At 39.9% G+C, this 26,795-nt stretch overlaps 1 protein-coding gene across 1 annotated transcript in view; it reads right to left on the bottom strand.

Annotated features, from left to right (window-relative positions):
* Positions 1–4,178: 4,178 nt before the first annotated feature.
* The window catches only part of MRPS27 (mitochondrial ribosomal protein S27), a 34,125-nt gene continuing 11,508 nt past the window's right edge, over positions 4,179–26,795 (bottom strand). Inside the window, exons 5-11 of the mRNA XM_053475538.1 lie at positions 20,513–20,627; positions 17,453–17,531; positions 15,335–15,450; positions 14,238–14,340; positions 11,993–12,135; positions 7,689–7,838; positions 4,179–4,752 (exon numbers count right to left, since the gene is read on the bottom strand). Of these exons, the coding sequence (XP_053331513.1) occupies positions 4,489–4,752; positions 7,689–7,838; positions 11,993–12,135; positions 14,238–14,340; positions 15,335–15,450; positions 17,453–17,531; positions 20,513–20,627 (970 nt within the window). The 3' untranslated portion in view covers positions 4,179–4,488. The remainder of the gene's footprint in view (positions 4,753–7,688; positions 7,839–11,992; positions 12,136–14,237; positions 14,341–15,334; positions 15,451–17,452; positions 17,532–20,512; positions 20,628–26,795) is intronic.

The following is a 26,795-nucleotide window of genomic DNA, read 5'->3' on the forward strand; positions in this document are numbered from 1 at the left end:
ATGTGCAAACTTTTTTTTTTATGTAAACAACTTTATTTATTACTTTGTTTTATGTAAGTACACCTCGTGTTTTTTTCCATCGTGTTTTTACTTTTTTGTTTGATATCTAATCCCGCCATTGTACTGTGTTTTAATATATGAGATAAACACAAAAAATCAGACCGACATATTTTTATTTTTTTATGTTTCATGTTTCCCATCAAACTAGTTGAACACAGAACACCTTGATTGTATGCTGATTTATTGGTTTATACAATGAACTAGGAACATTGATGGACCCATTTAGTTCACTTATTTTTTATTTGTTTTTTTATATGTATTCATATGAAGTACTTAAGCCCAGCCCTGGCCATTTCTAGGTTTTATGTAGGCCTAGACTGGCGAGCTAGACTGTCCGACAGCACCAAACATTCACCCAATCTGCTGCTCCAGCGTGAGCATAAAACCATAGCGTGCAGCCGCGCATATCCAGCTGTCGGCTGTGCTACGTCCTCAGTCCGGCCCTAGTCCAATGAGACTTAATAAAACATGCCAGAATGTATTTCTCTCTAACATGACAGTGTACATATAAACCTAACGCAAAACAATCACAAATATTAAATATGCATGCCTTATGCAAGTCGCTAAGCACTACTCATGGAATTTATGTATGTGGGTGTATGTGCGATAGGAGTTTCAGGTCCCACCAGCTAAACTTGAATGCAATTAACAATATGTCTGGTTAATACAGGGTGTCTAATAATATTGTTCAATAAATGTTTTCCCAAAGAGTCCTGGGAGACCAAAAGGAGGGTTCATTTGTCTTAAATACGAAAGGTGTTCGTAGGTGTTTGATATTCCAATTAATTTTACCTTTAATATACAAAAACTCCTAATCAGAAAATCTCAAATCTTACAAAAAATCTCAACATCTTTTGTTAGTGTTCTCTGAAGCTACTAAGACCATCGGCTGGAACCTGGGTGTACAATATTAGCTGTTGTTTCTAAGGGCACCGAATGAATTGTACGGCATGGAGGAATACTTTCTGGCTCATTCTAGGCCAATGTATGTACTGTGTATATCATTCCGTTGATGTCAATGATAGTTGATTATTATGTTACTTGAAGCGCTATGTAACCACTTTACAGACACCTGATTGCTCAGTGTTTAAAAATGTGTCCCATTCTCTATCATGCTGATAATTCTGCTAGCTGGTCAGTGATGTCATCAACCTGACTCTATACGTAAATATATGAATGATAATTGGTTAATGATGTCACATTCACATAAAATTAATTTTGAAACCAATTACTTGATTTATACAATTTTCACAACAAGTCGTACGAATACCCCATACACTTGTCTTAACCCTATAGATTACAGATTTCACTTTACATCTCACTGCAGTTGACGATCTCTCTGGCCTTATAATTTGTTCCTGGACAGCTTTGTTCATTAACTGCTTTGGGATGAAGTTTAAGCAAAAACACAATCACTTCCTACATACTTTGTTATCTATGCTAATACATGTTGACCAATAAAATCTCCTGTACCTAGCCTTTATTGATAAGGAGTTTACTGATGGCACCAAGTTCCATGGGTTCTTGGTTTTGACACCTTTGGTTGAAGGTTGAGATGAATTTGATGCTACTTATGTCGGGAAATGTTATGAACAAAAAAAAGGATCACGTCGTATAAAATGGACAGATATCACTCATTTCCATCATTTTCCCCAAGCAACCAAATACACGAGAACGTATGTACTCATTCCACAAACTGTAGTAAACTTACTAATGGCCTTTGTGGACCTTAACCTGAATAAGACTTTAGACCTATGGAAACCAGAATGCTCAAACAAAAGGAATAAAGCTTTTCTGCACTAATATAGCTCCTGGCTTCAATGCGAAAGAGCTGCAAGTAAGATTCACCCAAGACTGGGCTGTATAACATAGAAACCAACTGCATCAATGAACTAAGCTTATACACGTATGCATGCAGCCATCGGCCTTCCAGTCGCTGGAGAGAAAACAGTCTTGTGGCTGAGAAGCTCCTCACTCTCGTTCCTAATGGTGTTTGTGTCGGTCTGCAGCTGTGTATGGTATTGTCTTATAATCCCGCATCATCTCTATTCTATCAATTCATATCTAATGTAGAACATTAGTTTACAGTGAAGTAATATGTAGTGCTTTTATGATATTTGTGTGCAATACCCCCACTTCCACTGAGGATAATTGATGTAAAGGAAACAATCTCAATTCCACAATAAAATACAAATGTAGTAATACGTTTTTGTCATGTTATTTCTTTTCCTTATTATTCTGCATTTATAGAATGCTGTTTCTTAGTAGGCAGGGCTGGTACAAGGGTTTTTGCCACCCTAGGCTCCACCCATGGCTCCACCCCACAAGCCTCTCCCCTTTCACCACACCCACTTTTACACCACCTCTTTTAATGCTTGTTACCTCGGTCCTCCTAACAGGCTGACTCGCTCCCACTCCTCCCCATAGTGACCGCGAGCTGCGGCCGTGCTAATGAATGACCGCGGCCTACTTTGCCTATAGATGGCGTCAGCCCTGTTAGTAGGCATAGGCATCCTCAGGTTTTAAAATCAATTACGTGCAAACAGTAAACTCGGTTGTAGCATCGTATCTAGGGTTTTTCACAAGGCCACCCATGATCCTATCCAGCTACCCTATCAAGCCATAAACATCTGTACATATAGACTGTGAGTTAGTCGAGGAACTCACAAAATAGAAACATGTGGTGAATTACATTATAAATTTAAAAGTAACATATTATAGGAGGCTTTTAATTGTGTTTATCACATTCATGTCCAAGAAGGAACTGTTCCAATATTCAGAAGATGGTTCAACCAGCCCTGCATCTTCTCTCTCTCAATACTCATGTCCAGAATGCCTGTTGATACAATCTTCCGTTATTCACACCATGATTTATTCAGGAAGTATTGTAGTATCCTCCTGACTACGATATACATTGTGAAGGTACCCGGTAAGCTTCTGCTGCAGGAGGAGTTCGGCTGGCTCTGTATTATGCATACACAGGAAAAATGGCCAAAAAACTAAAACATCCTAGTTACAAAACAAAGAGTTTTGTAACTAGGATGAGAAAATCTATCTATGTTTAAAAAATTGCAGGTTCATTAATCAAATTTTTTTTTCAGGTGAGAAATTTGCTTTAGGACAATAATAAATAATGGTAATAATAGCAATATTAGTAAGAATAATATATGGCATTGACTACAAGCTGATTAAATTAGTATAAGAACAAACATCTTAATGTCCTGGCAAATCCCCCCACACACTTTCACAAAGGAACACCATGTTTAACCTGACCGCTCAGCTATAACATGCATTAAAGGGCCTCTGAGTGTCTCTTTAAGACAGGATCTATAACCCATAATGCCATTAAAACAATTAGGCATTTACAGGGGTTTTCCTGAATTATTAACTGAGGTGTCACACAGGTGCCTTTGTGAGTAAGGACAAGACATCAGTTCCTTGGCATAAAAATCTGAAACCTTTATACAATTCACTTTATGAGATCACTCACTTTTTTCTGTTTACCCCAGAAACCTGCAAAAAGCCCAGGTATGACAGGATGAACATACTTGATGGGAATCTGAGGGGCATTCCTACCTGGACATATATCTAAATACGTATAGCTTTTATCGTATGGTAGTTAGAATCCCTAATGATTAGTGGACACAGGAACAAAGGTTGGAATACAGCACTCGGTTGTAAGATGTGCACGAGCCAGGGTACCACCAAGCCCTCCAATATATCAAAATAAAAAAGCAGCGGCTCAGCACTCAAGGCTTTCTCAAGGCTTGAAAAAGAACTGTGTGTCGAAACGTTGCCCGTGTAAAATAAACTCACCTTACTATTTGAGGTTTGAGCCTCTGCTTTTTTATTTTGATATTAGTGCAGACATAGTGGAAATTTCCACTATTACGTAGCCTTGTTTTTCAACCAGGAGTATAACTAGCAGACAAGGCTGAAGATTATTTAAAATAATTTCAACAACAGCTTTTCATAATTATACTACGTTTTATTACAAATTCAGAAATAAAACACGCTATTCTAATCACACCATATTGATCTTTTTTCAGTAAGGCTTTTTTTTTTTTTTATCTCAAAAAGATTTGCCATTTTCTGAGAAATATTTCACGGCAGTAGGGTAGAGGTTGATGTTTTTATTGATGTAGGGGGTAACAAAAAAATACAGTTTACATAAATAGATATTAAAGAGCCCGTTGTTACAAAGCAAATAACAAAATAAGGAGTAAGTGTAAGTGAAAGAAGTGCATGAAAACCTCCAGAAACATTTTCTGTTGCTTTTAACCCAAACTTGATTAATTCTATTTACAATTATCATTGCGCTGTAGGGATGGAATGGTCACCGGTTTCAGAAGGCAAGGCAATGATGTTGGCAATAAGTGGGAGATTTAATTATTTTTCTCTATATCTTAATGGGTAAACCCGGAGTAATCAGACAGTAGCAGCATGCTGATGCTGTTCAGCTGCTTTGGCCGCTTGCCTGGCCTCAAACTCCTGTCTAGCCTTTTCTTTCATTTCCTTTTCTCTTGCGTTGAGTTCAGCTCTCTCCTGCTCCCAGTCTTTGAGAAGCCTCTCGTACTTTTCAATATCTGCCTTTTCACACTCTGGCAGCTTCTCTTGGACAAGCTGGGTGGTCAGACACAGCAGGCTGTCAGCTTCGATTCTGCCAAGAGACTCCAGCTTTCCATTCAGCTCCTGATGGGGAGATACAGATAATGAGAATAATTTAAAATGATTAACTGGGATGTAACTACTGGCGCCCCAGGACACGAAGATAAACGAACACGCGGCTTGTCAGTTAGACCCAGTCTGTCGGTAGACGCCATTAAGAAGAACAGTGAGTATGTGTACGGAGTTAAGACATAATTCAAAACATTACTCATGTTTTAATTATATTATATTTATATATACCGTATTGGCTCGAATATAGGCCGCACTTTTTTCCCCCACTTTAAGTTTTTAAAGTGGGGGTGCGGCCTATATTCGGGGTCTAGCGCCCGACGCCCGGGACATGCAGTCCCGGGCGCCGGGCAGGCAGCGGGGTTAAGATACAGATCCCCCGCAGCGGTACAGGGGACCTGCATCCTTCTCCCCGATACGCTCATACAGCCTCCCCTGCCAGCACTTCCCACGGGGGGGGGGTGCCGGCACGGGAGGTTATCTAAGCGTTTTACCTCTGCCCACCCCCGACTTACCAGAGCAGACTCCCGGGTGTCTTGTGGGGCCGGCGGGAGACATCTACGCAATACGCGCATGCAACTTCCGGTACCGGTACCGGAAGTTGCATACGCGTATTGCGTAGATGTCCCTCGCCGGCCCCGCAAGACACCCGGGAGTCTGCTCCGGTAAGTCGAGGAGGGGGGGGCAGAGGAGGACAGCGGCAGCGTATCGCGGGGAGGGAGGACAGCGGCAGCGTATCGCGGGGAGGGAGGACAGCGGCAGCGTATCGCGGGGAGGGAGGACAGCGGCATCGTATCGCGGGGAGGGAGGACAGCGGCAGCGTATCGCGGGGAGGGAGGACAGCGGCAGCGTATCGCGGGGAGGGAGGACAGCGGCAGCGTATCGCGGGGAGGGAGGACAGCGGCAGCGTATCGCGGGGAGGGAGGACGGCGGCAGCATATCTCGGGGAGGGAGGACAGTGGCAGCATATCTCGGGGGGGGGACAGAGTGGCAGCATGTTTTTTTTGGTGCTTTTTTAAAGAAAAAAAACTTTTTCTTTAAAAAAGCACCAAACTTTTAGGGTGCGGCCTATATACGGGGGCGGTCTATATCCGAGCCAATACGGTATATATATTATATATATATATATATATATATATATATATATATATATATATATATATATATATATATATATATATATAGCACACAAAAGGTAACTAGTAAAAGACCAGGGTGCAATTTTCTATCATGGTCCAGCTAAAGTGTTTGGTTCTTCATTATCCTTCTATATAATATTTGTTTTGATTTAAATCTAAAAGCATCATCCTCCACTTCATCGAGTTACAAAGATGTTGCTGTTAAATTGTCAATAGGTATAGCCTAGACCTATGCCACCTTTCTTCAGACGTAATCATACCACCCTTTTCCAGTTAAAGGGAAATTTTAGCTTAATTTAACATTTTTACCATCGGTATGAAAGTATGAAGAATTCTTCTATATGAACCAGTTTAAAATCAAATACATCCGTGATGAGTGTTAAGATATGCCACACACATAAAGCATGCATCCGGACAAATCCTCTGCAGTATCGAATGGTAAATTTTCTATAAACGGCCCTTAATAACACTACCATTTCCACTCGCTAAAAGATTCCCTTCCATCAATTATACTAATGGTGATGGCAGAAAATTGTCTGCTTTCATTATTTTGGACATGGTGAGGAGGCACTAAGTTGCCAGGAGTTTGTCAATCACGTTTCCCTTCTTGTTGTCTCATCGAGTCCTCCCCATAGAGTCAGTAATAAAAGCTGGCTGTGGTAGTCGGCAAAGATGGGACACAGTTTTTAAAATAGCATTACAAATTATTCAAAGCCTGGCCCATTAAACAGCATCCCAATGCAAATCCGGCTAATACTTAAGACTTTAAGTTGACATACGCTGTGAAAGATAAGTATCCTTCAGGTATTATATTCTGAGGGGCTGTCATTAAAGTTTTATCGCCATAAAAAGCATCACAGCGGCAGGTGAACTAATAAAAGACTTTTCTCACTTACTGATCTGCATTTGGCCGATTTTGGAGGGGCTTTTAGCATAATTACATTTATTAAAATGACTTATGGTATGTTTCATAGCCTATAGGCATAGGGGAGGCGTTTGTGGTGCATTATACATCAGTCTCATTTTTAGGTATAGTTTGTCCACTGGGTTGGGAAAACATATCTGCAATTGCACTGGTTTTATTCCAACAGCCTCCTCCGCATGACTTCCCGAGTGCCAAGGTATCACCCGTCGCTTGCTGGCACCGCACAGCCAAACACAGCATCAGCCTTAGTGCTCGCTTATACTTGGATTTTTAAAGAATGTCTTAATTGAATTCAAACATAAAATTTGCAATAAGTGTCCCGATTACGCACCAAATACTTTTAAATGTAATTGTTTAAGCCGAGTAGAGCGGTATTGTTACTGCAGAGGTAATTTACAGGTTTGACCTTTTACAAACTCCCATGTAGCATACGAGACCACGAGTCAATCGACAAACATATGGAAAGACACATTCAAGTGACTTACTTCCAAGTCAGGGGTGACATTAAAACTTGTTTTTGCTTGTTATGGTGTTTGATCTACTACGCAAAATCTCCGGTGTGGTTTAAACTGGTTCTTGCATTACATTGAAATGCTCTTCAAGGTCGGTTAATGTATGTGGAATGACATGCTCATTTAGCTAATAGGTTTTTGAATCTGAAAATGGGGGGGGGGGGCGAATCCCACTTGTCAAAAACGCACGTGACCTTAAATGTAGATTTCTCCAGAGCCATTTCTTATTGGAAGTCAATTTGCATGTAATTCTAATGTGTTTTGCGGAACGCAGAGGTGGTGAAGTCTGAAATGTCAGCACATGAAGACTGAAAACCATACATTTGCATGTTAAATACTGTAATACGAAAATATGAAACCGGGAAGCAACATCACCTGAAATCTTTTAAGATATTCAGGGAGCAAATCTCCCTCCGTCGTCTCTGAATCTTCTGTCTTCATTTCTGAAGCATCAGCGTTTTCTGGCGCAGTTTTTTCTAACTGTTGAGAAACTGCCGAATCCAAAGCAGTTTTTAACATATCAATCTGCAGAAACGAAGCATAATAAATAAAACATTCATGATTAAAGAGAAAACATTAGGTGGGGGAGTTGGTGATTGGTCCGATTCTATTTATATATTTCTTATATGGCACAAAGGAGAGATGTTTGCTCTCTTGGCAGCTAAACGACTATAAGTGATGAGTCCTGCAATAACCAGAAACGGCAACTATTTTTGGAGAAAGGTGAATGTTTGATCTTCTTGCACTTGGGTAAAAGACCTGAAATACTGCAGCAAAACAAAAGTAACGCGATGGGGTAGGGAGGGGGTTCGGACGAGTGATGGATACAAGAGTAGAGGGGGAAAAAGGAGGATTGAAGACATAGAGCAAGTGGGGAGTGATGTGCCAGTACAGGACAAACATGGGGAAAAAGACTGATAAATGACTATAGAAATGCTGCATAGGAACTGATCTTAACCAATAGTACTTTGTCCCATGCAGTATTTTTATAGTTATTAGTCTTTTTCCCCCCATTTTTTTGTCCTGTACTGGCACATCACTCCCCACTTGCTCTTAGTCTTCAACCCTCCTTTTTCCAAAAAATCTCTGTTTTAGCATCTACCACTTCTGCTAGAAGACTATACCTTTATCAAGTACACTTTCTTTCATTACATCTAAGCCTTTGACCCGCTGCCGACATCCCACTTTGAGAAATACTGCGCACCTATGCTTTACCACCTTTACTTATTTATATTGTAATGTCACATTCCCCTCCATTGTCTCAACTCCAAGCCATACATGTTAAAATCTTTTAATCTGTCTGGACAATAATTACGCTGTAAATATGTATTATATTTGTAACCTTGTTTTGGACTCTCTCTTTAACATCTATAACCTTCTTGCAATGGGGTCTCCAGTACATCTTCATGAAATTATTTTAATGAACCTTAGGGGTTAACCGTAAATAGCATAGTTCTCTACAGCAATGTATACTGGTAATCGTGTCCAATACAGTTATGTAACGCAATTACTTAACAGAAGAACGGAAAAAAGGATAGAGACCGATCAATATAAACTAATGCGAAAACGCAATACACTCTGCCTCTGATGCCGTTACATTTACAAAGGACGATAGTCTAGAATAAAAGTGACTCTTGGTTTCCGATTGCGGGTACAGCTTGGTGGGAGACATTAAAGCTGCTTACGTATGTCTGTTGTTGGGCTAAACAGACAACCTAAAATACTTAGATTTTCAGCACTTTGCTCAGTCATTGAAAAAAGAGATTTTAATTGGAAAACTCCTGTCAAGCCCAAACAGCTTTTTGGCTATAAATCTGAAAAGTGCCAGGGTAGGTTTGCTGCGTCCTGGCACACCAACTCCCGTCACTTGTGCATTATAGAAGCAATCTGACAGGAGTCTAATTAAACAAAAAGCTGCTTGATCCACAAGCCTTGCCAGTCCCTCTGCCCACATCACTTGGATTTCCTGAAGGAACACCATCCTGTGAGCTCTAGCTCCAGTTACTCAATCTCCACGACAAATCCAACCATATGCTTTCACAGAGTCGCTCTGAGGAAACACATTGGCTCCCACGTAACGAACAGTCAAAAGAAAAAATATTATATCTAATATATATACCCTATTTAAATTTAGACTGTTTATTTCATCATTGGTTCTACTTGGTTCTAGCTACAAGAACATAACGTGTGAGATCTGAGATTCAACAATACAAGAGAACATCTTTGCCTTATAACACACATTATGAAACAGCTACATTTAGCCCGTGTGGCATGCTTACCCTGCGTGAAGGTATCCTCAATGCAAATACTGTCCTATTAAGTAAGCTTTCAAAAAATGGCACAACTACATACTAACTGCAGCTCCATTAAGCTATCAGGGGCCAGAAGAGCAAAGTGTGAGTGTGTATATACAGCATGATTATACACACACACACACACACACACACTGGCCCCTTTATTAGGTGCACCTTGCTAGTACTGGGTTGGGACCCAGTATTGGTACTAAGGGGCCCAAACTGTGCAAAGAAAATGTCCCCCAAACCATTACACCACCACCACCAGCCTGAACCGTTCATACAAGGCAGGATGGATCCATGCTTTCATGTTGTTTACTCCAAAGTCTGGCCCTGCCATCTGAATGTCACAGCTGGAATCACAACTCATCAGACCAGGCAACGCTCTTCCAGTCTTCCATTGTGCAATTTTGGTGAGCCTGTGCAGATTGTAGCCTCAGTTTCCTGTTCTTAGCTGACAGGAGTGGCACCCGGTGTCTTCTGCTGCTTTAGGCCATCTGCTTCAAGGTTCGACGAGATGGTATTCTGCATACCTTTGTTGTAATGAGTGGTTATTTGAGTAACTGTTGCCCGTTGTCATCTCGACCCAGTCTGCCCATTCTCCTCTCACATCAACAAGGTATTTTCGGGCCACACAACTGCCGCTCACTGGATATTTTCTCTTTTTCGGACCATTCTCTGTAAACCCTAGAGATGGTTGTGCTGAAAATCCCAGTAGATCAGCAGTTTCTGAAATACTCAGACCAGCCCAACAACCATACCACGTTCAAAGTCACTTAAATCCCCATTGCTTATTAACACGCTATTTGTGTTGACAAGCAATTGAACAGGTGTACCTAATAAAGGAGAGAAGGAGTGAGAGAGAGAGTGTGTGTCCTGATAAAAGTCATTAAAGACTGAAACGTTGACCCTAATGGAACATCATTGCATTATTTAAAAATAAGACCTGAGTGCTTGCAGGGAACAGATCTATGAAGTTATTGAGAGGTACTGATAATGCATATAATAAATAAATGCAAAAATAGCATACCAAGTGTGGTGCCCAGCTCAGCAGTTCTCCATAATGTTAATGGGGCATTCAGCAGTGGTGGTGCAGGGAATCTGATCACTTTATGGGGCAATTGGCACCTTCTTATGCAGCAGAAGGGCTGGACCTGCTACCCTAATCAGGTTTAGTAGCTACAGATATAGATCTACATAAGTATACAAGGCACTGAAATTTCAAGCAAAGTTCCCATTCCTCCCCAGGTATAACTCTACAGGAAGAAAATATGATACCATATCCCAATAAAACAGAGCCTTAGTGTACCTGCTGCATACTGTTAGCATTTTGCCAAATTCTAGTGATGTCTTTATAACTAAAAGCCTTATTCTGTAGTGATTACCCTTCTATTAAATATTGAAAATAATAGAACACAATCCTTTGTGATAAAGGTCTAAGATGTTTTTACCTTCTCAGCCAACCCACTCCACGATCATAGATCTGCCCTGTAACTGACCCATTGATCAACGGGACACCAGGGGGCCTGATCACCCCCTGGCCCTGCTCTGGTTTTGCAGCAGGTAGACTGCAGCCCCCTGGACCAGTCGCTCCAGGCCTAATGAGCACAGGCCAGGATAAGTCACTGCTAAGGGTAGTCAAACAATTCTCCAGTTCTTTTATTGTAGGGACTGCAAAGACTAGGGAAGTCTTTATTAAATCTAGTAATCTAGTATTAACCATCACATGATAGACTTGTTTCTTGCAATGTTATCCGTTTCTTCAGCACTCCGGTACAGTTCACATAAACGTAACACACGTAGCATAGCGAGTATGTCTGACTTAAGATTGAATTTCCAGAGGGAGCGATTAGTGATAGGAAAGCTGAACACGAGAATGCTTGAAAGCAATTTCTGCTAAGAGAACATCTCTTTCTTGGCATAGATTAATACTGCACTGCTGCCATAGTCTCTTCCCGCGCATGACTAATCACAGCATTTGTGAGTCAGTCGAACTGGTATGGGGTGGCCTGGCAAAGTTATATATGCGGATCTTGACCAATATGTTCCTTTTCACTATTACGAACACGAAAATTGCTTGCAAATACAGTGTTTCTATACAATGCCATTGTAAATCAAAAACAAAAAAAGACAGACAAAAACAGACTTTGATGTAAGAATTTCTTCTGCTGTACAAACTGAAATATCAATATAATCTTGCATAGTGAGTTCCTGCAAAGTTAATTTATACTTGTCAACCAAGAGAAAAAGCTTAACCCTTTGCCCATTTCCATAATGCCTCATGATATTAAACCCCCTTCATATCACTATTTATTCTAATGACATTCATGTTTGAATTTTAAATATCAATTACTATACAGTAATAAAAAATAAATTGAGACTTACTGAGCTTCTGCTTATCTTGATGTCTCCAGGTAGTTGTAAAACTTTTTCTATCGTGTCCAGAGCTCTTCTAAAATATCCAGGGGTCCACATCAGTGGCATTTGATTGTAAACGGCTCTTATGCCATTGGACAGTTCCACTTTACCTGCACAAATCGTAACAAAATAATTATAGTTGTCTATTTCAATGGCATATTGACATATTTGTATATGGCAAAACAGGGCAGTTTCCATGTCCAGGAAGGCCCATTGCTCGAACCTTTCCTTCCTGGCACCATGGTAGCATTATCAGAGTGACCCCACAGTAGAAGTGCAAGAGAGGGGAAGGTAGAGACAGCTGCGACAGTGGGAGAGAGAGAGATATGCAAAAGATCTGGGGGGAGCTGCGAGAGGTGGAGAAGAACACCAGTGGGGGGGCCTACAAAAATCAAGATGCCCTTGGACCCACAACCCACTAGCGACAGGCCTGGGAAGGATGAGGTAAGTGTGTATCTCTAAGTATGTAGAAAGAATGGCCTCTGCACATAAGTGTTGAGCATCAATGTTTCGTAGGTCGCAACAGAACACGCAAAAGCCTGTCTCAGGGCTGCTGGACTGTAAAGAAGAATAAAGACGACAGAAAAAAATAAGAGGGATTAAAGAAAAGGGAGTGTGAAGGGAAAAGAATGAGAAAAATAGAAGAAGGAAGGAAATGGAGCAGAAAGTTGGAGAAAGAAAGGATGATGAAGAGACAGAAGAAAGAGGACATTTTCACGACTGGCACAAACATTTATCAGAGGAAGGCATAGTTTCAAGTTACAATAAAAAGAGTTGCCTGTACTGTAAGAATTTTTCACGAAAATGTGATTTTCAGAAATTAGAAACAAAAACATGCAATATAATTATATTTTTGAAGAAAAAAAAAACTAAATGCTTGAATTAGGAAAGTTAGGTTTGCTGCTGTATAAACACACATTTGTTGGGGATAATCTTGTCTTTGTAAGCAAAATGATGAATGTCTGGAAAAAAAGTCTCCTTCATGTGTCCCACTTAACAATATTTTCTCAGGCTATGGAACCTCATTGTTTTTAAAAATAGACATGGCTGGTCCAGCGACAAAATGCTTATTTCCAAAATCCAAATGAGTGGCTGAGAGCAAAGATCGGTCACAGACAAAGCTCAGCCGCACTTCTATATTTAGCAGTCTGTGGCAGACTATGCCCACAGGCTTCTCCTGGCCTCTACTGAAGAGGTCTGTTCAATCAGGCTGGGAAGTGGGAATTATTGCAGGCAGCATGACACGGCAGTAAACAGCAGAGAGATCGACGACTGTCAATGCAATATAATGTGAATGCATCAAAATCCTTTTTTAACCAAGGATCAATGCTTTCCAGCAATTTGCGGTGACACAGCAGATCCAGAACAAACAATGGCTTTTAGAGTTTTCATTTTATTCTTTCAAACATGTTCATATTTACCTGCCCTAGCTGCTTTTTCATACTCCTGCAACCGAACTAAATCATGATCCCCAAACCATGATCTTTCTTGTTGCAGGTTTTGTAAATCACAGCTATAGGGCTCTACTAGCTAAAGAAATGCACACAAAAACGCTCCTTTGATCTACTGCGGGTGTCCTGCATCATATTGCTAGAACAATCATAATCTAAAACTAGAGTGTCAGAGGTTAAGATGTAATGTAAGGAAGTTTTACTTTACCAGCGACTGGTAGATAAGTCAAACAGGCTCCTAGCAGACGTAGCAGAGGCTAACACAGCGAGGGGATTTAAACATGTATGGGATAAGCATAAAGATACCCCGACTCTAAGACGAACCCCAAGGACTGATTAAGGTCGGAGTCTTTACATCAGTTAAACTGGGCAGACTAGATGGGCCGGTTCTTATCTGCCATCAAAGTCTGTGTTTCTCTACTTTAGAACACAACTGAACATGGATAGTGGAGTTAAGAACCCTGATGGGAGATGACTGCTTATACAAAATGGGAAGCCAACATTTCCCACTGATCTAAACAGTTCAAATTTTTTAAAAAATTTATAAAAATAGAATCTTCAAAAATACAGAATTTATTTCAGTGTAATAGAGAATGGACTGCCAAAACAGTCCATAGGGTAACTTTACATTGTAGATGCAAGTGGTCTGTATCCAAGATATTTTGCTGCTCTCATTGGAAAAAAAGGAAATTAAACTGTAAGTGATCATAAAGATATTTCCAATAAATCAACTCCCATATAACACGGACTGTGACACTTACCAAGTAGCGCATAGCCATAGAGTTGCGAGCTGTAACCCACTGTATTTTCCTGACACATGCCGGCTAGCAGGAGCGAAGCACCAAGATTTTTCTCTTCACTCCACTGAGTAAATATACAAGAAGAAAAAAAATATATATAAAGAACAGCATTTCATTTTTTTTCTCTAGCTACTAATCAACAAATATTTTTTCTCTAAAGATGATCATTAGAATGTGAATTAATATTCGATTTTAGTTTTTTCATGGCTACACATTGCACAAGGCAATGGAGTTATACATAAATATGGCATTTAAGCAGAGGCAGATGTTGTGGGGGGCTGCTCATTAGAAATGACATTGTGTAATGTGAATTTTGTTGCACCCTTAACAATCGAACAACTGACGTTCTGTAGCAGGTCAATCCCAGAAAATATTATTTCTCATTTTGCCTTATGTTTGTCAACCAGAAAGCAAAAACATTTTAGATGGTTAGTAAAGACAGCCCTTCACCTATCAAATAAAATAAATTCCCATGATCAAGGTGAACTGTGAATGGGGCTATGCCAAACTGCTGAGGATACCATCGACCTCCAAGCTTCATTAATATCTGGCTGGCGTAATTGTGAAGGTAATTTAACATCTACATTTCAGAGAGTATAGAGTCTGTTCAACTGTTCCGAGGTCTGGCAGCCTCAATATTCAGTTTCAGGGATGAGCCCATTGCTTTAAAAAGCCAGCTGACATCAAGCTGTTTATCACAGTACGGAGGAAAGGAAACAGCTACTCACATCGCAGGGTTTCTGAACCGTTTCCTTATACATACACAAACCTGGAATATAGTATCTAGTTTGTGTTTCTTAGTTTATATATTCCACACATTAATAATATTTGAACTAATAGCTTAAAGTGTGTCCATAACGAGGAGTTAGAAACCCCTGCCATCTGTTTCAAAACAGACGCGGAGATAGAAAAGAAAAAACAAAAAACAAGAAACTAGGCTTTTCTAGCCATTTGTACAATGTGCTAGTTTTTATTTATTTATTGACCACTGATGGAATATTCCTGATGGCATAAACCCATTGGCATCGCTTTTTTGCAGAACGTTCTAATTTTCTTACCTTGAGGTCTGGTTGTCCTGAAAGGTATTTATGTAAGGCATAGAGAGAGAGAAGCTGCGTAGAAATTTCATCAAAACTCTCTTGCAGCATTATCTCAGTCACAACAGAAACAGCGTCTGCAAAAGAAAGATTTTCTTCGTACACATTCTGTAGAAAGTGGGAACCAAAGCTGACATTTTACAAGCACAAAAATGGCATAACATTTTAAAAGAATACCAAATCTAGGTGGACGGTAAGAGCAGGGGGTGTATAAAAAAAGGAAAACAGAGTCCAAATTATTACAAGAATAATAAAGAGTAACAGTAATGGCTTTTATTTGTTCTGTACAATTTTTTTCCCAATGCTTTTGGAAGGTCTCCGATGGATTGCTTCAGTCTTTTAAGGCAAGTTAGCGTTCATAGATTCAAACTATTGTCATTCATTTTGTCACTTCCCAAATGGAAAGCCTAAACTCTTCACCATTCTTTAATAGATCTACCAAAGGGGGTGTTTGTATAGTAGATGTGGGCTATGACTTGGTTGTGAGACTTTAATGCTTAAGTAGCTTCAAATAGATTTTTGGTAACATTGCATGGAGCCTTTAATGCATCTCTCCATGAGGGACAAATTGGAAGCAATTCCACCAAGACACGTAGAAGGAACTCTTAGTATTGCATCTCCAGCTTGTGTAGGGGACACTGGGGAAAGATTCAGCCGTGTTTCGGGGACTGCCAAGCATTAAAGTGACAATTGCACGTTGACAAATCTACCCTCATTCTATAGCAATATGATGTGTTCTTTTCAAGTTTTCCTGACCCCTACATTTGCAGTAAAAAAATAGCTGGGGGTTCAGCTAGAACACATTCTGGGAATCGAGAAAAACCAAAAGATTATATAGCCTATAAAAACATTTATTCCAAAATTATAAATAACGCAGTCAGCTTATGGGATTTAATTCTGGAAACTGCAGCATCAAGAGGGAGTTAAATCAGATGAGTTGACACCAGAATATTTTCAGCCAAGAAAACCTCATACATCTTTTCTTACAGTCTTAAATGAAATGTCAATCACGTGTTTAAAGTTGAGAAATGCTACTCATTCACATACGCAGCAGTCAGTGCTCTATTCCCGCGCATACACACACATGCGGCTGTGTCTGAGCACATGAACTAGGAGCAAACTCTTTAATGTTCCTTTTGTAGCTACATCCAGCAATGTGAAGCAACCTAAATGAAGGGATCCTATACCTAGAAGCCATTTGGAGCGCGGATTTTTTCCTCTTTTTGAAGAATAGGAAATTACATCAATGTGGGATGTCTTCTGGAACAGCAGGGTTGAACTTGAATCTTTTTTTTATAAAATCTAAATTACTATTATCACTTGAAAAACCTCTGTGCCGCTGGGACCTTAACAACCATGAGTCGTTAATACGCCATGAGTTATTTATAGAAATGTACGTAAATGCCATTTAAATCAAAGCCTTGTTTAAGTAAGCTGAATTATACCTATATGCAGCACTGCAATTCAGACACATATGTAAAAAAATAGAATAATCATAATAGAACAAAATAATAGGACATTATTTTAATATGTATATTTAGTGTAGAATAAAAAGTTAAATGAGAACAAAACAATGTATACTACATCAAAAACGCATGAATATCAATTAGAACGTTTGACTAATAATTAAGGATGGACAATGGTCATTTACTGGTAATGAAATAAAGCAAAGACCCTCTCAACCACCTTATCAGTGTGTTAGAGGAAAGAACATATTTGTAAAAACAAAAAAAAAACTCTCCAGAAATATAAAAGTGATTAGACTTTACAAAACTTTCTTAAAAAACAGAATAGGTTTTGTTTGGTATGTGTTATATACACACATTTATGCACTTTACAGTACCATTACATTAACTTACAGGTGAGAAGACATTGTCTGTTTAAAAAAAGGGCATCTTGAATTATAATTTGAAAGACACAAAAACAAAAGTAATACTGTAATTGCTCTAAAAGTATTCAAAATTCTTCTGCTGAAAGGGTTTTCGATCTCTAATATCTTTTTAGAATATAATTCCACACTGCATCATAAAAATGTACAATCTTAATAAATGACATTTTGACTGGAAATGTATACGGTACCTTCATAATTCTCATTCTTGAGGAATGTATCCAGTAATAAGTTGAATGTGAAGCAATCAGGGAAAATGCCATACTGAACCTGTGTGTACATAACACGAGGTGTCATAGGATATCTAGGAACAATGTCGCGAGCATACCTGGTAACTTGTTGGGTTTGACCTAAAGTCTCCATGAGTCTCCTGGCACTCTGGGTTAGTATTTTCATTGTTTGGGCAGATTAGAGGTATTTGGTCAGTCTCTTTCTGCCACTTCCCACACCTTTAAAACCTGAGGCTAGCCCACCCCTGATCACTGCCACGTCTCTAGGAGAGGGGGCACACTGGGCAGCCAAACCGAGGAAGTTCCCAAGCAGAATTACAAATCATATCTTAAAAACATTTGAAGACTCCTTCCATTTACTGTAGATGATATAATCTCAATTTCCACAACAATGCTTTTCCATAAAAACACAGGCAGCAGAATAGCATTGAAATGACATTATCCTATGCTCAACAATTCGTCTCATGTTAGACCCACAATCATTACGGAGTAGAAAAAAGTGCTAAATTATCGTTGTTATTCAGAAATGTTCTACTTAACCCTAATAAATCTAATTTATTAAACAAACCATTACCTTTAAAAAAAATAAAAAATCCACTGGTCTAAATTACAAAAGCGAATGGATGGTTATGTGAACACCTATACCAGGCAAATAACCAAATTTACTTTGGGATTAAAGATATATTTCTACTCTCGTAAAGGGTACTACTCCCTTTTCCGACTTAACGGTAATCATTCATCAAGGAGATTATCTTAAACATGCCGTGTAGTATTAAATGGAATTGAAATCCTTTCCAACAAGAAATCTTGCTAGGGCAGTGCATAAAATAAATTAATTTTCTGCATAATTAAAAGGAGCAGTGGTTTTATAGGCACACAAAGAAGCGATAAGAGCAAATGCTCTGAAAAATAACCATAGTCTTATATTCGAGGTCGTCTTCTAATCAGACCTCAAATAGAGATCTGACTACAAGACTAAGATCCAGATCCCCCGCAGCGCTGCAGGGGATCCAGATCCTACTCTCTGGCAGCCAGTGGACGTCTGTGCGATGCGTGCAGACAACCTCCGCTGCTGCCGGCACTCATTCATAGAAGCCTCGGCGGAAGCGTGGGCAGCAGCAGCGGAGGTTGTCTGCGTGCATCGCACAGACCTCCACCGGCTGCCACCACTACACAACAAGGAATCTGAAGCACAGGGAGAAGTGGCATGGTTAAAAAGATATCAGGGAGGCAGAGTGGCATATAGGGGGTTAAAAGGAATATGCGGGAGGTAGAGTGGCATATAGGGGTTAAAAAGAATATAAGGGAGGCAGAGTGGCATATAGGGGTTAAAAAGAATATAAGGGAGGCAGAGTGGTATATAGGGAGTTAAAAGGAATATCAGGGGGGCAGATTGGTATATAGGGGTGTATAAGGCATTTATGGGGGGCAGTGTGGCATATAGAGGGGTTAAAAGGCATATCTGGGAGGCAGAGTGGCATATAGAGGGTATAAGGCATATCAGGACGCAGAGTGGCAAATAGGGGGTCAAGAGGCATATCAGGGATGCAGAATGGCATATAAGGGGGTATAAGGCATATCTGGGGGGCAGATGCGCATAACTGGGGGCAGGTTGGCAAATAAAAGGAAATAAACAAAAAATGCATTTTTCTCAATCATAGTTTTTATTAAATATGAAAAAATAGTTTACCTATTTTTTGGGGGTCGTCTTATAATCGTGAAAATATGGTATGTTTATATATTTGTTGCCAACTTTATTAGGGTGAGAAGCGCACAGAGTGTGTGTGTGTGTGTGTGTGTGTGTGTGTTAGTTAGTTAAATGGGGGTATAGGGTGTGTGTGTGTGTGTGTTAAATGGGCATAGGGCATTTCTGGAGTGGCGTTAAGGGGGCATTTAATAGAGCACTCTGCCTCCTGAAATGCCTTATACCTCCCTATATGCCACTCTGCCCCATAATATGCCTTTTAACCCCCTAATTGGCAGAGTGGCATATAGGGGTATAAGGCATTTCTGGAGGCAGAGTGCTCTATACAATGCCTTTTAACTCCCTTAATGCCACTCTGCCTCCTGAAATGCCTTATACCTCCCTATATGCCACTCTGCCCCATAATATGCATTTTAACCCCCTAAATGCCAGAATGGGATATAGGGGTATAAGGCATTTCTGGAGGCAGAGTGGAACATAGGGGGGTCAAAAGGCATACCATGGGGCACAGTGGCATATAGAGGGTTAAAAGGCATATCATGGGCCACAGTGCCATATTGGAGTGGCAAGCCTGGGGGCAGATGTGCGTAACTGGGGGACAGGTTGGAAAATACAAGAAATAAAAACAAAAAAAATCTTTTTCTCAATCATAGCTTTTATTAAAAAAAATAGTTTACATGAATTAACATTTACTGGTAAAACTTTTTTCCTTTGGGGTCGTCTTATATTCAGGCTTTTTCTTTTTTTCCTAAGTTAATATTCAGATTTTGGGGGGTCGTCTTATAATCAGGGTCGTCTTATAATCGAGCAAATACGGTATATACCTACGTTGAGAATTTCCCACCGTATGCCGTACTGGGAGCCAGAGATAGGCTCCATCAAATACTGCTGGATTATCCTATACTGGACCCAGTCCACATCCGTAGGTGGGGATCGTACCACCCAGGTGCATTCAACTGGAGTCGATTTATGAGCTCAAATATTTAAATTTACTTCTTTTTGCTCTTTTATTTAAAAAGTCACAAACCTATCATTCTGTGTTATTACAAAAAAAACAACAAACTATTAGGTAACATTAACAGGCTAGTGGGGCTGTGGGGATTAAAAAAGGAAGTAGCCCCGCAAAGAATCTCCATTGTTCATAGTATTGATCCTGCATTATGTTAAGTGTAATAAAACCATTCTAATTTTCCTTCAACATCACAGACCCTTACAGATGCCATGTACTGACAAATATGACTTTGTACCGCAATAATCTAACAAAATTAGATATTTTCACTGTTTAGTGATTATAATATCAGCATATTGGGTCTCACCTTGTTCTTCAAAGTATAGAGGGCCTTGTCCTGGGCACCATATTTAAGACACTGTCGAATCCAGCAGTGTATCGTCCAGTTTCTCAAGTACCAATGATTTGGACTGTGCCGAAACCTTTGAGAAATAAAGAAAAATACTTGTGAGGGGTTTTTACGAAACCACTTTTGACAGGCGTAGCAACATAGCTATCAATTACAATACAATTAGTAACTAAATTGAAACATGTTCCGACGCTACTTAATAAAACACCCCCTGTGTTTATTGCGCAACCTAGCATATATATATATACACACACACACACTTACCTGAAGAGATATATTTATATTTTTGACTGGGGTAAAAGTCTGTACAATGCCATACCTCTAGTAAAGAGAGTGTTTGGGGGTTGCCAACTTTTGTTTATATCTAGAAGCCAGTTTCCCCCCCCCAATACTAACATCCAGTAACAGTTACACACAAATATTAGCCCCCACACTGACATACTAACATATTTACACACACACAGCAGCAATAATACACACAGCAGCACACTTTTTTTGTAACTTTTGTCAGCTGAAGACAGCACTTTTGCCCCCTCGCAGTCGTCACACGCTGCCGGGGAATGATGTCACGTTCAGACTCCCAGTGCTGGGACAGAGTGCGAGGGCCAGTGGTGTGCCGGGCAGGGAGCTCCGTTACAAAGTACATTGTGTGCTTTAGCCCTAAGTTTATCAAGCGCGAGTTGTACTTTTATGCACGTAATATAGGCTTGCTCCCTAGCAAAACCCTAAGCGCCAGAAAGGAATTTTTCTGTCGCCATGGTAACCCCAAACTGAAGTGCAGTCATATAGTAACCACAGCAGTCACACAGAATGGGGTGCAGCAGGTATGAATACATTATGAGAGCCTACAGTCTAAGTATTAAAAAGAGCATATTACATTTTGTGGAATCAGCATTTGAGATTAGGGAATGTAGGCTTGTGGTTGGCGCAGGCTTACTTAAATGTAATGGACACTTCAGTGGGTGTTTCCAGTTTTGTGGGTTTGCAGAGAATCACAGATATGCAGAATGTCAACTTATACAACCAAACATTTTGTTATCCTATGACTCTAGCTCTAGTTAACTGTTTTTTGTTATATTTTAGTGTTATGGCAGCCAGGCACCCACACACCAAACCATCCATACAGACTGCAGATACACTATGGGATGCAAACAATTACAAAAGGGACAATTTCTACAGAATAATCCTATTATCCACCTGATTTATTATTCATGCATTGGTAATTGGATTCACAGAGGAGTGAAGATCCATATTTATTATGGCCATTATAGTATTTTACGCTAATAAGAAACTGCTATGGGCAACTAGCAGAATCTTAAGTAAAGACAGTGTCCTGACACACACCTCACATGTTCTGAATTACTTTTTCCAGCATCGAAATATTTCAGCAAATTGCATTTGCTTCATATATCCAAGGGGCTACAAATTAGCTGTTGACATCCCTATAAGAAGCTCTCCTTGAATTAGAGCCAGTCTGTAAGACCGTATATGCATATTGTGGGAGTATGTTGTTGGGTGGCATGTGCATATGAGTGTAATGTTAGTGTGTATGGTTTTATGCATGTCAGCATATAGTGTTATTGCGTGTGAATTAGTGTATGGTGTTGGCATGTGTACATGAGCATAGAATATTAGCGTGTTTGATAAGATAATTTGGGAAGGAGTATATCTGGCTCCTAAGTTTTTTGGCTGGCTCATCGATCCAGCTCCTAGCGTTATTGTAGGTACCCACAGATCACTAAAAGTCCTCACCCCAAAACCAGACATCGCTAAACTGAAAAAAGAAAAAAAAAATGTAAAAAATCCTTAAGGCCATCTAGATGGTGATAACGTTAGTGTCTGGATGTCCCAACTTATGTTTGTGAATTTGATTACTGAACATACCGGTATATTTAGTGTATTTTAACCCCTTAATGACAAAGCCCGTACATGTACAGGCTCAAAATGCATTGTTTTCAATGGGTTTAGGGACCGCCCATTGTCCTTAAGGGGTTAAATATAACTACAAAAGCACTTCCTGAGCATGTTATTCTGTTTCTGCATTTGATTTAACAATCTAAATTTCTAAAACAATTTTCTGAAAACACAACGTACAAAATGTTCTACTTTCGGGAGCTCTAGTGAGAATTGTTTTCAAAAAAACAACATTTGATTCTTCTAATAAACCGTGCTACACAAAATTATACAGAAAAAGTAAGTCGCAAAGAACAGCATGGGCGCGTATAATGAGAATTTACTCTTAAACGGAGAACCACAAACACTTCCCCTCCATCCCCCCCAACGGCCAAAAACACAATATTTAATTTTCCTCGTCTTTCTTTGTACGCACACACGCTCTCCTTAACCGGCATCAATAGGGAGCTCTCCCAGGGCTCCGCAGGGAGTTATAATGACTTGCATGGCTGCCCCCAAAGCCTCTCATTTGATGCGGGGGTAACGGGTGTAACAGGTGCAAGAACAAGGTTAGACAAACATGATCACAGACAATTCTAGATGTGCAAGTTCCCACAAATAATTTAACAGGCAGAACAAACGTGCACCCCCCCCCCCCAGCTACCTGTAAACCACATGGCAGCATTTTGTGACTTTTTTTTACATCTCATAATACAGGCAGAGGTGATAAGAACGATTTTAGAACATTATAATAAACAACATCATTGTAATGTCACTGACATAAAATACCGTTCAAAAGTTTGGGATCACTGGCTGTGTAGTGAGCCATTTCAGATACAATAGTGTGTGTGTGTGTGTGTGTGTGTGTCCCCTGCATGAGATTAGGAGTTGTTTGTATTGCTGTTGTCTATAAGTCAATGCACTTCAACAAATATTCCTTCACGTCATATTAGAATTCTTTATATTATTGTAGTAATACCAAGCCAGTTCAATCAAATATTTGACTATCTTTACACAGCGACGGACAACGAATATTTGTGTTCTATCACTGGAAGCCAAAGCTCTGTATTGGGAATAACCCCCTGTTCCATTTGCAAGGTTCAATATGATAAGCAGCGAACATTAAGTATTCAATCGACGCGGCCAATACGAATATAAAAAGCATCGTGAAAGTAACGTACAGGCTGAAAGGCACAGACAACTGCTCGTGATAAATGACCCTGCAGCTTTAAAATGTTTTGTTCGATTAAAGCATGCATCTCCCTTGTGGCCCTGCCGGCTTGTCATGCAGAATACACAGCACAGCAGTCAACCCAATTTACTAATACATTAGCATGCTATGCTTAGCAAGGATCGGGGCGGCAATGATAGCATTAAGTGTAGGCTGCACTCCCTATTCTTGTACCTCTACCATGTGCACAATGACCAGATAAATGCTACTCCCTGGATAATTAAGTTACAGTGCCACCATCTGCTAATCAGAGAGCCAGCCGAGTCATTTCCTATTATTAGCTTATTCATACATACTGGCCGGACAAGCAAATGCTAAAAATAGTCACTTTTATGTTATTTTATGACCCGGAAAATCAATAAAAAAATACAACCCTGTCAGGACTGATGTACATGACAGGGAAATTGGTCTGAGAATTGTGGCATTGTGTGCATTCAATAGACATAAGACAAACCAGACAGTGTAATTGTCTAAAATTTGCCGTTTAAGGGTATCCATTGTAAAAAGTAGGTTTTATCACCAGTTTTTTTTTTTTTTAGATTAAAGCCCAGAGGTTCAGCGGCTCTGCTGTTAAGAAAACATAAAAAGTGTTCTGGGTGCCAAACATGCCAGAGGGCCATGGTGGACACCAGGTCCCCTTCTTAGAGCTACTTAAGCCTCCACCAGAAGCCCCAGGAGGTCCCGGCTCCACAAAGGCTTTTTCGGTGTATAAGAAATACAATACCGCCGCTATCCGATGTTTTCTTTGTATTAATAAAATATTTTAAAAAACTATCACCACGCTCTATCACCAAGAGCGTGTCCAGACATAAAGCGTCTTTAAACATTGATCCATTGTCTTTCTACTTTTCATATTTATAGTTACAAACCATCTCCTTTAGAGAGACTTAAAAACATATTCTCTCCATTAATCTACAGCACGGCAGGAGAATTCTGCGGTAGCGCATGCCGGCCGAACCTTAAAACATACAGATCTGCAACGGCTTTAATGATTGTGAACTTTACAAAGCTGCCACTGAACTAGTATCGCGAGTTACGCACCCGCTGACTTAGACGTTAGTGAGCGTAACTCACAGGTACCTTAACGCACAGCCGAGTCAAAAAAAGAAATTAAAAATTTCAGGTGTCACAGAAGATGCTTTTGAGAAATGTGGCTCATTATTTTAGCCAACAGCTGCTTCCTGGTAGTCATCAGCCTTTATAACATTTCCAGCTGTAGATTACAGCTACTGGGAATACACAGAGTCAGAATGGAAACTGGCACCATTAGATACCAGGCTGAAAAGCAGCTCTGCAGACTGTTTCACAGAATTCTTATTCTGGCATTTTTCGCTCTTCACCTGCTATTTTTAATAAAAAAATAAAAAAAAATCTGGCTTATTTGCTCGTTCCTGTGCTGCCTTTCATTGTTCTTAATCAAACCCTTGTATTGTATTTCTAGATGGCAGCTACGCAGGCCTTTGGGCAATAACCTTTTCTAAATGACAAACTAAAGTCAACTGGTTTTGCGCAATGGCCATACATAGACTAGATAGTGCCTGGTCTTATTGCTCATATGATAATGGCATAATTATAAAATACACAATATACACTCTCCGGGTTTGACCCAAAATCTCCAGGTAAGGTACTCATACTCCCTGCCAACTATCACCTGCCAACTTAAGGGTGCCTGGCTAGGCCTGTCCCTTCACCAAGACGCTACCCCAGAAGAGGGAGAACTCCAGGTAGCCTACCATGGGAAGCTCTCAGGTATGGTCAATAACCGAGTTGAATGCAAAGTAAACGCTCAACATTGTAAGCTTGTGAGCAGGGCTCTCTCCACCTAATATATTGGTTTGTCTTATTCTGTAAATTCTAGTCTTGCCATACCACTAGAATAAATGAATTGTATGAAGCACTACATAAATTGTTGGCGCTACATAAATAAAAGATAATAATAATAATGTGCTACTTTGTTATTTCCATGAATTTCCTAGTTTTAGCTGTGGAGCCGTGGCTTAAATCTGGGCTTAGTGACCCAAGCCCTTAGACTCTATTATTGCTGAGACAATTAAATCTGTGTCTTATTTTAACACCATGAGTACACTATAGTCATGTGTGTGATTGTGATTCTTTTAGTACAAATAATAAAGTATGGCCTTCAACTTCCAATATTCTGCTGTGCTTATACGGTCAATTTACTTTCATCAGGAAATACGGCCACACTGAACGGGTCAAATTGTTCTTATCTGCCACCATTATAACACCGGGGAGGTCAGTGTATTACAAAGCATGGTCACACTTATTGGAAGAGAACTCACAATTAAGCTATGCTTTCCCCCACCCCCAACAATACATAGTAAAAAAAAAGCTTAAGATAATAAACGTTCTTAAAAGATATCTTTTAACAATGCATTATTGCATGGCATAGAAGAACAAATCTGCTGATAAAATTAATTTACAAATGATTAATATAATACCCTCAAGGGCCGCCTTCTGTTCTATAAAAAGAGAAGAAAAACCCCACACACATTTTATATCTAGGAAACCACTAACATCAGATGTGCAGAACGCATTTGCCTCGAAGGAAGAGAAGCTGTCTCCTGCAATAAGAAGCTCTCCTTGTCAAGTATGCAGTTTTTAATTTTAATCAAAGCATCTGATCTCATTTTTCCCAAGGTTCTTTGGAGCCGGGACATTAAAGAGCCGTACGTGAATAAAAACACTGTACCGATAACAGTGTGACGGCAGGGCCTGCGATAGGCTCTGCTAAACGAAGAGACTGGTGGCGTGAGCTGTTACCATAGCAACGCGGCAGAAAGATTCTCTCTGGCTACTTCCACAGTCCCAGGGCAGACATACTAACGTCTAATTTACAACCAGCACATACATTAATTACACTGCCCACATAGCTCCGCAGCCTAGAGAAGTTGCTGGTTTTGCATCTATTTTGCTTAATTTCCACAATGGAGGTGATGATGATGAAGAGTTAAAAACACATGTCCTATTAATGTTACTTAGTACTGATCTCATGACCTGCAGGGGCAAACCTTTATTGTTCATTTTACACCCTAATTGGGGGAAGAGCAGATACCGGCGGGGAATAAAAGTAGGGTTTGTTAGCCATTCTAGATCATT

This window comes from Spea bombifrons, chromosome 1 (genome assembly GCF_027358695.1).
Source record: "Spea bombifrons isolate aSpeBom1 chromosome 1, aSpeBom1.2.pri, whole genome shotgun sequence".
Lineage (NCBI taxonomy): Eukaryota > Metazoa > Chordata > Amphibia > Anura > Pelobatidae > Spea > Spea bombifrons.